The following is a 15,634-nucleotide window of genomic DNA, read 5'->3' as shown; positions in this document are numbered from 1 at the left end:
TCCCAACAAGATATAAGGGATAATTAAGCATAGTATGCCCAATTCTAAGTTGAGTCAATATAATTCCCTTCTGTTTTTATCCCCTTGTCCCATCAATCCAACAGTTTTATGTATTCCCCACTTATGCCCATTATTCCTCAAGTCTTGCCAAAATCCCCTAATTCTTAACCCCACCAATCCCTTAGCTTCTGATTTGCTAAGTGGAAGGTCTATATCCGGAGTCGCACTTTTAATGGCTTTTTTGGCCAATCAATCAACCTACTCATTCACCTCAGCACCTCTATGTGCAGGACGCATAAGAAAAACACGTGTAAACCAATATTTTGAATATGAAATAAAGTTTGAAAATCTTCCAGCAGTAAATCTGACCTACTGCTAGATTGACCTGTTGTGGGACTAGTCAAAACCAAAAATAGAATCTGAACAAATTACGATTTTGCAAGGACAAATTTCCTCCATCCACAGTAAGCCCAAAATGATGGCAACCGATTCTGCAGTATATACTGATACATCCCTCTGTTCAGCAATGAGTTTTCCACGATGACAAAGATGTCTTCTTTAAACCCTCTTTCAAACCACCTGTCTTCACTGTCCAAAATATGCACATTGTTGTCATCAAAAGGGTGTCCCTTGTTCTTTAGATGTAGATATACATCCAAGTCCTGCCCTTCTATGTTAGGCCATCCATTTGTGAAGTGGTTGTTTTGTTGATATACACATCAGTTCTCTCTGCATCGGACAGCATATACAATATTGCTCTGTTTATGTTTGGATGTAGGATGAGTTTCTGTCCGAGTATGCTTGTAGGTTTGAAAAACGCAGGGACTTGGTGTTTGTTGAAAATCATTACAAGTTTCTCTGAAACTCCAGCTGCATATGGGAAGACTAATGTTTTTCCGTCTGCTTTGTGCCTTACCTCCCTCTGTTGGGCCGATGTCCCTGCGGGTTTCTGATGCTGTCTTAATGAAGGCCCAGTCAGGGTAGCCGCAAACTTTCAAGGTTTCTCTCAAATATTTGTCCTCCTTGTCTTTAGCTGTAACGTTGGTGGACACAATCTCGGCACTGTGATATAGTGTTCTGATAACTCCCGACTTATCTTCTAATGGGTGATGAGAGTGGAACTGTAGGTACTGATCTGTGTGTGGGGGTGGGGTGGGGTGGTGGTACTTACAATATAGTCCTAACATCTCTACCCTGACACTCCCACAACAGTCCGCACCTCCGTCTCTATTCATGCAAAGATAAGACTAATGACCCTGTCATTACCTCTCTGACTTTTAACGGCCCTCCGCGTGATTGCTGTACCTTTAAACAACTCAGAGTTTAAAGGCCGGGAAACTACCCACCAGGTATCAGAACTGAAGAAGCCTCTTGGATGAGTGGTGAAATGTCTTCTAAACAACACAGCAAGTCCAGTTGCCTTGGTTTACTGCCGCTTGTTATATTCCCAGTTAAATTATCTTTTGACCCATCAGTAAAGATGGTTAGCGTATCATAATAATTTTTAACATATTGATGAATCATCGACTATCAGGCATATCAGGATCCTTGGACTTCATTAAATCAGGTAACCTAAAATGAACTAAAGTCATTGAGGAAAAAACACGATGGGGTTACTGAAAAAGTTACAGTGGGACATATTGCATAATCCAGCAAAACAATATTCCTAGCTTGATAAGAACCCAGCCACCTAAAACTAAAAACACTCTTCTTGTGAAGTTCGAAACAGACTTTTAACAGGGTGATCGTTACTCTTCCCCCTCTAGGTAATCCAGTTTGTTAACAACAACCTCAACCTCCACAACTGTAAGGGGCAGTTGGCCCATTTCAACCAGTAAAACCGAAACACAAAATGACCTTCCTGCAGCACAACACAGTCTTAAAGCCTGTGCGTGCATCACACCCAAACATTTTAAATTTGAAGATGAGATGAAGCTGATCCATAAGCCACACAGCCAAAATCAAGTACAGATCTAATTAAACATATGCATGTTTACGGAAATTTAACGGAGATTTTCGTGTAGCACCCCAAGAATACCCACATAGACACCTAAGAATATTTAATACTGCTTTACATTTATCAATTATTTTACCAATATGGTGCTTCCATGTCAGCTTATTATCCAGCCACGTGCCAAGAAATCTTACCACTGACACTTCTTCAAGAGTTTGACCATATAATTTCAAATTAACTGCAGATCTATTGATCCTTTTTGTAAAACATGTAACGTGTGTTTTACCTACTGAAAGATAAAACCCCATCTATTTTCCCATTGTTCAACCTTAATAATTGCTATATATACAGTTACATTGAAATTTCTATCTCTGATCCACAAAGCTCCATCATCTGCAAAAAGTGATTTACCCAGCCAGTACCTATCTCAGAAAATATTATCAATCATAACAGTAAACAATAAAGGGCTACAAATATTGCCTTGTGGGGTCCCATTCTTGATCTCATACCTACCCCTACCTGCATTGACCATCCAAATTAAAAAACCAAAAAAAAGCCTTCCTTCTGAATCCTAATGTCCATAATTTAATCAAAAGACTTTCCTTCCATAACAGATCATATGCTTTTTCAATATCAAAAAATACTGCTATTACAACTTCTTTATTCACCTGTGCTTTCCTAATATAATCTTCCAAACATAAAAATGAATTCAATGTCATTCTACCCTTCTGATAAAATGCTATATTGCCTCTCTTTTCCAAAATATAATTCAACTGCTTTATTATCGTACGTTCCATAAGTTTACACAAATGGGATGTAATGATATCGGTCTATAGCTAGAAGAATCTGACTGGAGATGATCAGATTTTTCCTTCTCTATCCCTTTATGTTTTCCACCTATCACCTCCCAGCTTCTTACTTTATTCCCCCACCCCCCCATCTGGCTTCACCTGTCACCTTCTAGCTTGTACTCCTTCTCCTCCCCCACCACCTTATTCTGCCGCCTTCCCCGTTCCTTTCCAGTCCCGATGAAGGGCCTTGGCCTGAATGTCGACTGTTTATTCATGTCTATAGACGCTGCCTGATCTGTTGAGTTCCTCCAGCAATTTGTCTGTGTTACTCCAATCAGTGCTCTGCAGAAGTACCACCAGAATCACTTGCGAGAAAGGGAGGTTCTTGTTGGGACGAAAAGGACAAATCCTGCGGCTGTGTGAATATTCCTCAACATCGGAGACTTGTCTTTAGTGGAGGCATTTGTTTCATGTTCATGATCAGACACCAAGGAATTTCGAGCCCTGAGGTCTTAGTGTTGTGATGAATTGCAAATATGGAAATGATTGTGCTGTTCCAAAGCCTACAATTGTATAGCAAATTCATCCCAGGTATTTTAAAGTATATTTTGCTTTCAAAATACTAAAAAAAAGTTTTTGTTGCCAAACATTGGAGCAGGTATTTTTGCAAATTATTAGTTAGAAAGCTATCAATATTTTCCTCAGAGCTCCACAATACCCTGAAATGTCTCTCGGTCCAGACATGAAAAGCATGCAGTATGCTTAAGACTTAAAATTGTTGGATATTATTTCTAAGTATCACATTTGTAATGAAAAAGTGTTATAAAACAAAATGAATTGAAATATTTTAATTATTGTAAACCAATTTGGTTACATTGTCATCGAAACATCATTATAGGATGATAATGTTTACTGTGGTGAAAACGTCTTGTGAAGAAAAAAACTGAACTACGTGAAATAGCTACCAGTACGTATTTTCTCCCTTAAAGATGATAGGTTTAACTCAGGTAAATTAAAATCAAACATTTAATTGTGTCCATGAGGATACATCATATAATAATCTTAAGAATTTGGTGGGAAATAAGCCATCACAAATTAATTGAACAGTTAATAAATGAAGAATGTTTCATTACGTGGCAAAATAGCAACTTCAGTACAGCATTAATGATAATTGCAAGTTGAAATCCTGGAATACTTTATAATTCAAAAGCTGGGTTGTCAATCGAACTTCCTTCTTTCTGGCAGCCTCCAAATTTACATTTGATAAACTGATACAGAGCAGTAAGAGGAATAAAAATTGTTGGCAATGTGACCAGGAAGACACATGTGAATATTACCCAGCCTGCATACTCCTTCTCCTCTTTCTTGGGGAACTCCGCCTGTTGAAGTAAAGGATGTGAGAGATTCTGTGTTCAACCTTTGTATTTAGTTTGGATGACTCAATCACAGCCCAAAAGTGCAGTGGTTACACCTGACCTACCCGGATATTTGATGGCCTTGGAAATTGTTTTTCAACTCAGTTATGGCCCTTCTCCATACCTGTTGATGATCTTCAGTTTACAAGTCAGCCCCATGGCTGTAAATTGCTGTTTTCTATTCAGTATTCATTACAATAAAACTAGCATCCCACTAATCTTTTTCTTATTTGCTTTTTGAACTACTAATGTTCTGGCGCCAGAACCTGGATTTAATGCCCTCCAACAGTAGCACCATCCTCACGTCCAAATGCCCTGGAACATTCACTTTACCACAGGTAAACCTTCTGGAAACCTGCTTTCATTGATAGAGGGTGATAGTATGATTAAACATCATTATCTGCTGTGTAGAGGAGTCATTAGAAAGAACGGGATTGTTCAGTGTTCAGAAACTGGTGTTTGTGACTTTAGCGAAATAGTTCCGGGCACACAGGATTGAAATGGGCATATGGGCGACACACCATAATGGAGGAAGGGGCAGGAAAATATGGGAGGATGATTGCAAATTATAGAATGGAATGTTTATTCAGTTTTGTAAAGGTAACAGTTGCTGGTTAATCAAAGCATTAATGATGTGAGATAACAGGACTGGGTAAGGCAGGATTGTCAAGAATTTAAATGGAAGCGGTAGTACCCACAAGAACCCGCAGAGAGCCAAATGACCCAGGTTAAAGTAATGGCTTAGAAGAGAACTTATACTAAGAAACTTAAAACAAGTTCTTCCCATACACAATGATTCCTAACCCACATAAGCAGGGGGGTGCTGGAGTATGCCTTGGGCATTGGAAAACCTGGGGACCTCCCATTGGAATATCAATGAAAAAAGCATTGATTTTATGTTTTTTAAAGCCATCATGGAGTATCAATGTTTTTTGGTGGCAGATAAAATTCAGGAAATATTAGTGAAATAAGTTTAAGCAAATTAAATGGATTATTCATGAAAAGATAAAACAAGACCCTAGAGTCAAATGAAATGGGTATTTCAATACAAAATGTACTTACATAGTCAGGGTTCCATGTCTCGTAAGATAAGTGCTGTTGCATTTCAGTAGCAACATATGCCACAAACACAATAAATAGCAGTAAAGGGCTAATAAACCTCCAGGTCACATGCCAGTAAATATTGGGCCTTCGTCCAGTCATAAATTCCAAACCATCACAGAAGCTGAGAAGAAGAAAATCTAGTTTTCTGTCGGATTTTCAAGATGAGGCTTTAAGATTGAAAATGAACATAATCCTATTTTATCTTACCAAACAAATATAATACTCATTTAATGACAATACAACAGATTCCAGGGGTGGGATGCTTATTAATACACCTCTACATGGTCAAGTAAAAATTACAGATTACATACATAATCAGGAGAAATGTTAAATTTGAGTTCTTTGAAGTAAGAGATCATCTGTTCAATAAGTGTAAAAGAAATGGTGATTGTGTAATTATGGAAACTGGATGAATCAAGCAGTATGTTGTTGCTCTGGACATCAGCCAACTGGCGGGTTAATACTTTACTTCTGAGTCAGTGTTCTCTACAGATTGCCAGTACATATAAAACCTATTCCTTATTTTGCAGTACCTACAGGTTCAATCAGTCTAGATCACTGTGGTCAGGTTATGAAACTGGCAATTTTATTAGAATGAAGCAACACTCAAACACACACATGCTTGCTCGCTCACTCACTCATACACTCACACTCACACTCTCTCTCACACACTCACTCACTGCTGGAGGAATTCAGCAGGCCAAGTGGCATCCATGGAAATGAGTAAACAGTCACTGTTTCGGGCTGAGACCCTTTATCAGGTCTGAAAAGGAAGGGGGGCAAAATTCAGACTAAGAAGGTAGGGGAGCGGAGGAAGAAGTACAAGGGAGAAGGTGATAAGTGACACTGGGAGATGGGGGGGTGGAAGTAAAGAGCTGGGAAATTGGTGAAACAGATACGGGGCTGGACAAGGCCTGACAGGAGAGAACAGAAGACTACAGAAGAAATGGAAAGGGGGAGAACACTAGAGGGGAGTGATGGGCACGTAAGGAGAGAAGGTAAGAGAGGGAAACAGGAGTGAAGAATGGTGAAGTGGGGGTATTATCAGAAGTTAGAAAAATGATGATCATGCTATCAGCTTGGTGGCTACCCAGACAGAATACAAGGTGTTGCTCCTCGAACCTGAGTGTAGCAATGAGGCCATGAACTGACATCAGAATGGGAAACAGAAATTGGTGGTCACTGGGAAATCCCACTTTTTGTGGCAAATGGAGCGAAAGTGCTGGACAAAGCGGTCTCCCAGTCTATGTTGGGTCTCACTGGTATACAGGAGGCCACATCGGGAGCACTGGACACGGTAGATGACGCCAACAGACTCACAGGTGAAGTGTCACTTCACCTGGAAGGACTGTTTATGGCCTTGAATGGTGGTAAAGGAGGACGTGTAGGGGCAGGGGTGGCACTTGTTCCACTTGCAAGGACAGGTACCAGGAGGGAGATCAGTGTGGAGGGACAAGTGGGCAAAAGAGTCATGTAGGGAGTGATCCCTGTGGAAAGTGTGTGGCGGGGGGAAGGGAGAAAGGATGTGCTTGGTGGTGGGAACCTGTTGGAGATGGTGGAAGTTATGGAGAATTATGTGCTGGATGCATAGTCTAGAATGGTGGCTGGTGAGGAGAAGAGGAACCCTATTCCTGGTGTGGCAGCGGGAGGATGGTGTGAGGGCAGATGTGTGTGAAATGGAAGAGATGCAGGTGAAGGCAGTGTTGATGGTGGAGGAAGGGAAGCACCTTTCTTTGAAAAAGGAGGACATCTCAGTAGCTCTGGAATGAAAAGCCTCATCCTGAGAGAAGGATGAGATACTGATTGCTTTTCTCAAGTAGATTAAGTCACATTGAGAATTCTATATTCCCTACTCCTTGACAGGTTAAGGACAATCTAAGGTAATGTGAAGTTTCTTGCAATTTTTCTCAGGCAAAGAATACTGAAGAGCTTTATAGGGAGGAAAAAGTCCAAACTTTGATGTAGTACCTTCTGTGAAGACAGAAACATTCACCATTAATAACCAGAGAACCTGACAACATCTTCAGAATTTCTGACAAAGGATCCTCAACCTCAAATATTATTTCTGTTTCTCTCTTCGCATATATGATCTAACCTGCTGAATATTTCCACTATTCTCTGTCTTTATTTTAGCAACTCTAACATAACATATTTTGCAACATAATGTAAAGATTCCAGAATTTTAGTCAGTACCTTTCTACATGTTTGTGGGGTGTTAATGTGTAGACTTCTTTATTTCTGAACTGAAATCACTTGAACAAAATTAAAGCCTTTGAATAAAGTGGGCCCTGTAAAATATCCTGAATGGCAAATCAACTAGAATTCCTCTTCAGCAAACCTTACAGGACAAAAATCTAATTTCATCCACCTGTAATGTACCTATTTGGAAAAACTTAAATCAAACTTGTACTTTAATCATCTGTATCTGATCCATTTTTATTTAGTATTCTAATGCACAAAACCTTCTCGGCTCCGAAATCAATTGATGATATTAGTATCTCAGTCACTTGATTATGTCATAGCTACTGGATATCAGGGATCCCATTTCCCACCATCTGATAGAGCAGACATGACTAGATTATCTTTAGGATGCCATGCCATCGCTAACACTGGACCAATATTATTCGGATATTCATCCTGGAAGAAATAAAGGCTTGGCAGGAGTTTGGAAAGAATAGTAGAAATTGACAATAGACAATAGGTGCAGGAGTAGGTCGTTCGGCCCTTCAAGCCAGCACCAATATGGAATAAATAAAGAAAGTCTAGTTACTCTGGGAGTCTACTATATTAAGTGAAAAGGCGAATAGTTAATCCAGAGTTGTTTTTTTACTTACTTATTAATACCATACACATAAATGACTCCAATAGGCTCAAAGAAAGCTATGATCAGAATAGGCAAAGCAGTTCCATATTTGTCAAAAATTGCCAGCCAGTAATTCCCAGACGATGTTGTGAAAATAAGTGCAATTAAAAAGGACACCAGGCATATCATGGCTAAAGGAAAGATTAAAAAAAATAGAATATTTAGGCAAAACGTTTTTCTAAACATGATCTCTTAAGTAGCAGAATAAATAAATCTTAGGAACATATATTAGGAACAAATTTGATCAATCTCAATCTTGTACACCTTGTCACCATGTAAGACTGCCAACAACAATGGTGTTATCAGTGACATTGGCTGAGCTCTGAGCTGAGGCTGAGACCTACTCCTCCTGCTCCAGGCTCCGTGTCTATGGAAACAACAGGAATTCTGCAGGTGCTGGAAATTCAAGCAACACACATAAAAGTTGCTGGTGAACGCAGCAGGCCAGGCAGCATCTCTAGGAAGAGGTGCAGTCGACGTTTCAGGCTGAGACCCTTCGTCAGGACTAACTGACGGAAGAGTGAGTAAGGGATTTGAAAGTTGGAGGGGGAGGGGGAGATCCAAAATGATAGGAGAAGACAGGAGGGGGAGGGATGGAGCCAAGAGCTGGACAGGTGATAGGCAAAAGGAATATGAGAGGATCATGGGACAGGAGGTCCGGGAAGAAAGACAAGATGGGGGGGGGGACCCAGAGGATGGGCAAGGGGTGTATTCAGAGGGACAGAGGGAGAAAAAGGAGAGTGAGAGAAAGAATGTGTGTATAAAAATAAGTAACAGATGGGGTACGAGGGAGAGGTGGGGCATTAGCAGAAGTTAGAGAAGTCGATGTTCATGCTATCAGGTTGGAGGCTACCCAGACGGAATATAAGGTGTTGTTCCTCCAACCTGAGTGTGGCTTCATCTTTACAGTAGAGGAGGCCGTGGATAGACATGTCAGAATGGGAATGGGATGTGGAATTAAAATGTGTGGCCACTGGGAGATCCTGCTTTCTCTGGCGGACAGAGCGTAGATGTTCAGCAAAGTGGTCTTCCAGTCTGCGTCGGGTCTCGCCAATATATAAAAGGCCACATCGGGAGCACCAGACGCAGTATATCACCCCAGCCGACTCACAGGTGAAGTGTTACCTCACCTGGAAGGACTGTCTGGGGCCCTGAATGGTGGTAAGGGAGGAAGTGTAAGGGCATGTGTAGCACTTGTTCCGCTTACACGGATAAGTGTCAGGAGGGAGATCAGTGGGGAGGGATGGGGGGGACGAATGGACAAGGGAGTTGCGTAGGGAGCGATCCCTGCGGAATGCAGAGAGAGGGGGGGAAGGAAAGATGTGCTTAGTGGTGGGATCCCGTTGGAGGTGGCGGAAGTTACGGAGAATAATATGTTGGACCCGGAGGCTGGTGGGGTGGTAGGTGAGGACCAGGGGAACCCTATTCCTAGTGGGGTGGCGGGAGGATGGAGTGAGAGCAGATGTACGTGAAATGGGGGAGATGCGTTTAAGAGCAGAGTTGATAGTGGAGGAAGGGAAGCCCCTTTCTTTAAAAAAGGAAGACATCTCCCTCATCCTAGAATGAAAAGCCTCATCCTGAGAGCAGATGTGGCGGAGATGGAGGAATTGCGAGAAGGGGAAGGCATTTTTGCAAGAGACAGGGTGAGAAGAGGAATAGTCCATATAGCTGTGAGAGTCAGTAGGCTTATAGTAGACATCAGTGGATAAGCTGTCTCCAGAGACAGAGACAGAAAGATCTAGAAAGGGGAGGGAGGTGTCGGAAATGGACTAGGTAAACTTGAGGGCAGGGTGAAAGTTGGAGGCAAAGTTAGTAAAATCAACGAGCTCTGCACGTGTGCAGGAAGCAGCACCAATGCAGTCGTCAATGTAGCGAAGGAAAAGTGGGGGACAGATACCAGAATAGGCATGGAACATAGATTGTTCCACAAAGCCAACAAAAAGGCAGGCATAGCTAGGACCCATGCAGGTGCCCATAGCTACACCTTTAGTTTGGAGGAAGTGGGAGGAGCCAAAGGAGAAATTATTAAGAGTAAGGACTAATTCCGCTAGACGGAGCAGGGTGGTGGTAGAGGGGAACTGATTAGGTCTGGAATCCAAAAAGAAGCGTAGAGCTTTGAGACCTTCCTGATGGGGGATGGAAGTATATAGGGACTGGACATCCATGGTGCAAATAAAGCGGTGGGGGCCAGGGAACTTAAAATCATCGAAAAGTTTAAGAGCGTGAGAAGTGTCACGATCATAGGTCGGAAGGGATTGAACAAGGGGGGATAAAACCATGTCGAGATATGCAGAAATGAGTTCAGTGAGGCAGGAGCAAGCTGAGACAATAGGTCTGCCAGGACAGGCAGGTTTGTGGATCTTGGGTAGGAGGTAGAAACGAGAAGTGTGAGGTGTGGGAACTATAAGGTTGGTAGCAGTGGATGGGAGATCCCCTGAGCGGATAAAGTCGGTGATGGTGTGGGAGACAATGGCCTGGTGCTCCTTAGTGGGGTCACGATCAAGGGGTAAATAAGAGGAGGTATCCGTGAGTTGTCGCTGTGCCTCGGCAAGGTAGAGGTCAGTACGCCAGACTACAACAGCACCCCACTTATCGGTGGGTTTAATAATAAGGTTAGGATTAGTGCGGAGGGAGTGGAGAGCAGAGCATTCCGAAGGAGTGAGGTTGGAATGGGGAGAAGGTGCGGTGAAGTCGAGATGGTTGATGTCCCGTCGGCAGTTAGCGATAAAGAGATCCAGAGCAGGCAGAAGACCAGAGCGGGGTGTCCATGGAGGGTTGAAGACGGGGCCGGGAGAAGGGGTCATCGGTGGGGGTGGAAGAGTCCTTGCCGAAGAAGTAGGCTCGGAGACGGAGACGGCGGAAGAAAAGTTCCGCATCATGGCGAACACGGAACTCGCTGAGGTGTGGGCGAAGGGGGAAAAAGGTGAGGCCCTTACTGAGGACAGACCGCTCTGCCTCTGACAGTTGAAGGTCGGAGGGGATGGTAAAGACCCGGCACGGATGAGAGTTGGGATCAGAGGGGGGAGGGGGGAGGCTGGTGGTGTCAATGGAGAGGAGAGGGTTGGGGTGAGAGGAAAATGGAGCCTCTGAGGGCCCAGGAGTTGACGGTGGGATCTGAGGAAGACGGGGCTGCGGAGTGGTGGTGGGGGAAGGGGAGACGGGAGTCACAACAGCAGCACATAAAGACCCGGCCTGGAGTTCAAGGCTGGAATCTTGAGAGCTGGGATCAGAGGCGGGAGGGGGGAGGCTGGGGGTGTCAATGGAGAGGGGAGGGTTGGGGTGAGAGGAAGATGGAGCCTCTGAGGGCCCAGGAGTTGACGGTGGGATCTGAGGGAGACGAGGTTGCAGAGTGGTGGTGGTGTGCTTCCTGCACGCATGCAGAGCTCGTTGACTTTATTAACTTTCCGACTGCATTGGTGCTGCTTCCTGCGCGCATACAGAGCTCGTTGACTTTATTAACTTTGCCTCCAACTTTCACCCTGCCCTCAAGTTTACCTGGTCCATTTCCGACACCTCCCTCCCCCTTCTAGATCTTTCTGTCTCTGTCTCTGGAGACAGCTTGTCCACTGATGTCTACTATAAGCCTACTGACTCTCACAGCTATCTGGACTATTCCTCTTCTCACCCTGTCTCTTGCAAAAACGCCATCCCCTTCTCGCAATTCCTCCGTCTCCGCCGCATCTGCGCTCAGGATGAGGCTTTTCATTCTAGGATGAGGGAGATGTCTTCTTTTTTTAAAGAAAGGGGCTTCCCTTCCTCCACTATCAACTCTGCTCTTAAACGCATCTCCCCCATTTCACGTACATCTGCTCTCACTCCATCCTCCCGCCACTCCACTAGGAATAGGGTTCCCCTGGTCCTCACCTACCACCCCACCAGCCTCCGGGTCCAACATATTATTCTCCATAACTTCCACCACCTCCAATGGGATCCCACCACTAAGCACATCTTTCCCTCCCCCCCCCCTCTGCATTCCGCAGGGATCGCTCCCTACGCAACTCCCTTGCCCATTCGTCCCCCCCATCCCTCCCCACTGATCTCCCTCCTGGCACTTATCCGTGTAAGCAGAACAAGTGCTACACATGCCCTTACACTTCCTCCCTTACCACCATTCAGGGCCCCAGACAGTCCTTCCAGGTGAGGCAACACTTCACCTGTGAGTCGGCTGGGGTGATATACTGCATCCGGTGCTCCTGATGTGGCCTTTTATATATTGGCAAGACCCGACGCAGACTGGGAGACCGCTTTGCTGAACATCTACGCTCTGTCCGCCAGAGAAAGCAGGATCTCCCAGTGGCCACACATTTTAATTCCACATCCCATTCCCATTCTGACATGTCTATCCATGGCCTCCTCTACTGTAAAGATGAAGCCACACTCAGGTTGGAGGAACAACACCTTATATTCTGTCTGGGTAGCCTCCAACCTGATGGCATGAACATCGACTTCTCTAACTTCTGCTAATGCCCCACCTCCCCCTCGTACCCCATCTGTTACTTATTTTTATGCACACATTCTTTCTCTCACTCTCCTTTTTCTCCCTCTGTCCCTCTGAATATACCCCTTGCCCATCCTCTGGGTCCCCCCCCCCCGTCTTTCTCCCCGGACCTCCTGTCCCATGATCCTCTCGTATCCCTTTTGCCAATCACCTGTCCAGCTCTTGGCTCCATCCCTCCCCCTCCTGTCTTCTCCTATCATTTTGGATCTCCCCCTCCCCCTCCAACTTTCAAATCCCTTACTCACTCTTCCTTCAGTTAGTCCTGACGAAGGGTCTCGGCCTGAAATGTCAACTGCACCTCTTCCTAGAGATGCTGCCTGGCCTGCTGCGTTCACCAGCAACTTTTATGTGTGTTCCGTGTCTATGGACTCATTTTGTTTTGAATGCTACTTCCTTACTTTCATTGTTTGCAGGATGTGTTTTTTCCCTATCTGCTCTTTGGGTGTTTTGACAGTCTTTTTTTTATGGGATCTTTTGGGTTTCTTTGTTTTGTAGCTGCCTGCAAGGAGACTAATCTCGAGGTTGTATCATGTCTGCATACTTTGATAATAAATGTACTTTGAACTTTAAACTTATAGCTGGCGTTTGAGCTGTGCCTAGCTGCAGAGTCATGAGTGTGTGAACATTGGGTTAAGCATGCATCCTTGAGGTGCAGCTGTGATGATTATAAGCAAGGAGGAGATGTTATTACCAATCTGTAATGACTGTGCCTCCCGTTGAGGAATTCAAGAAACTATTTGCAGGGGGAGGTACTGAAGTTTTTTGTGTTGTAGTTTTTTGATTAGTACTGAGGGGTTGATTGTGTTGAATGCTGAGCTGTAATCGATAAACAGAAGCTTGACGTAGTTATTGCTGTTATCAAAGCCATGTTTTCCATGACTAATCAGGAAAACCCTTGTGGAAAATCCTTACCACCGATGACAATAAATCTCTCTTTTGATATAACCGTTTATCTATATTGGACTCTATTTCTAAAACATCCCTGATGATTTCAGTGGAGTTGCAGCTGAGAGACTAGAAGAAGCTAAATTATGGTTCTACAGGAGAATTGTTAAAATATCATGGACCACACACACATCAAATGAAGAAGTTCTCAGAAGAGCCCAAGCAGTTCGATCAGTCATACCAACAATAAGAGAAAGACAACTCAGATTCCTAGGACACATCATGCGGAAAGATGAACTAGAAAAACTCATACTCTCTGGAAAGATTGAGGGGAGTAAACCTAGAGGAAGACCTCGGCTTGTGTACATCTAAAGCATAGCCAGGTGGCTACACATCGAGGAAATGGAAGTCATCCAAAAAACGAAGGATAGATCTATATGGAAAACCATGGTCACCAACGTCCACATTGGTACCTAGACAGACAGACAGGAGTTGCAGCAAAGAGCGACTAATATTCAAAGGTATCTATCATTCAATGCGAATTCCTGTTGTAGTACAATGATACACGATGGCAGTAACCGCGTACCTGTAATCATCTCTTTAGGAAAATACTTTGGAAACACCTTCAAATCCAAGAAAGGAGTAAGAATGCTCTCTATATTGCCGAACATTGATGACAGACCCAGAATGAAGAGCATGAGGAAGAACAATATGGCCCATATCTGCGGGACTGGCATTTGGACAATGGCTTCAGTAAACGCAATAAATGCCAGTCCAGTACCCGAGGCACCCTGAGCAGAAGAAAATTGAAAGGAAACATTCAACATTTACTCTTTTAAAAGGAAAATTAGTAAAACTACAAATGGATACAAGCAATAATTCCTCCCTTTCCCCCACTGTGTGTTACCTAAAGTTTAAAAGAAATGCAGACAAAATATTTCATTGCTATTAAATGGAAACTAAGTCTTTCCTTGGATTTATGTTCCCTCTGAATGAGCAGCATTCTAGTGAATACACAGTATCCTCAATAACTTTATCATGTGGTTGAGCTCACAGATCTGAACAAGTTTAAGATTTTGCCATTTTAATTAAAACCATATTATTGTCATTAATGTCAGAATGATAGGGTACTAAGACATGTTGATGAACTGAGGTTTAAATCTATTATTTCCCCAATAGTGGCATTAGAGGTAGTTAGGACAACGGAGAAAGGAATATGGCATTCCTGCCTTTCTGGATCAGGGCGTCATATATAAAAGTGTGGACTAAGAGATGCTGCAGATGCTGGAAATCTCACACACTGTATGCTAGAGGAACTCAGCAAGGCAGACAGAATCCATGGAGGGAAATGAGCAGTCAATGTTTCAGGCTGACATCTTCCATCAGGATTATACACGTGTGGACGTTATGTTGCAATGTTACAAAACACTGATTAGGCCAAACCTAGAGTGTCACGTGCAGTTCTGGCCATCACGCTGTGGGAAGGGTGCGATTGTTCTTGAGAAAGTGCAGAGGAGATTCATCAGGATATCGCCTGGAAAGGAGGACTTTAGTTATGGAGAAAAATTGGATAGCTGGATTTGTTTTCCTTGAAAGGAGGTAATGCTATCAGGAGGTAACCTGATAGAAGTACCTATATAAATTATAAGAGGCATGTATTCGCAAAGTTAAAGTCTTTTTTCCCTTGGTATAGGGATCAGAAACGTGAGAGAATATTGTTTAAGGTGAGAGGCAAGAGTTTGAAAGGAATTTTGGGAAAGCATCATGGGTGGTTGATAACTAGCTTACATTGTGAGAGGAGGTAGTTGTATCAGATACAATTAGTATATTTAAGAGATTATGTAGATAGGCATGAAGAGGTGAGGCATAAAAGGATATAGAATTCTGGGATTGTGTCAATGGGCAAAACAGTTAACATGGATGTCCTGGGCTGAAGGACTTTGCTTTGTGCTGTAAAAATACATCATTTTAAACAAGATGCTTTATTTAATACTTACTGTTGTATACTTGAATCTATGTCTATCGGACATTGTTTAATATTGTTCATCTTGTTCTTTCTCCCTAGCGTTGTTTTCTATGGGATCAAACATTTTCCCACCTCCTTCTCATCAGGAGGAAAGAAAA

The 15,634-nt window shown here is 43.3% G+C and overlaps 1 protein-coding gene across 2 annotated transcripts in view; it reads right to left on the bottom strand.

The window, feature by feature from the left end:
- Positions 1-3,578: 3,578 nt before the first annotated feature.
- LOC134357915 (sodium-dependent neutral amino acid transporter B(0)AT3-like) overlaps positions 3,579-15,634 on the bottom strand; it is a 53,791-nt gene continuing 41,735 nt past the window's right edge. For both annotated transcript variants that reach the window (XM_063069685.1, XM_063069684.1), the window contains 4 exons: positions 14,097-14,301; positions 8,099-8,258; positions 5,223-5,385; positions 3,579-4,124 (listed from right to left, as the gene is read on the bottom strand). In XM_063069685.1, coding sequence (XP_062925755.1) covers positions 3,942-4,124; positions 5,223-5,385; positions 8,099-8,258; positions 14,097-14,301 — 711 coding nt within the window. In that variant the 3' untranslated portion in view covers positions 3,579-3,941. The remainder of the gene's footprint in view (positions 4,125-5,222; positions 5,386-8,098; positions 8,259-14,096; positions 14,302-15,634) is intronic.

Source organism: Mobula hypostoma, chromosome 17 (assembly GCF_963921235.1).
Source record: "Mobula hypostoma chromosome 17, sMobHyp1.1, whole genome shotgun sequence".
NCBI lineage: Eukaryota > Metazoa > Chordata > Chondrichthyes > Myliobatiformes > Myliobatidae > Mobula > Mobula hypostoma.
The sequence above is the reverse complement of the archived record's forward strand: the minus strand, read 5'-3'. Positions and strand labels throughout refer to the sequence as shown.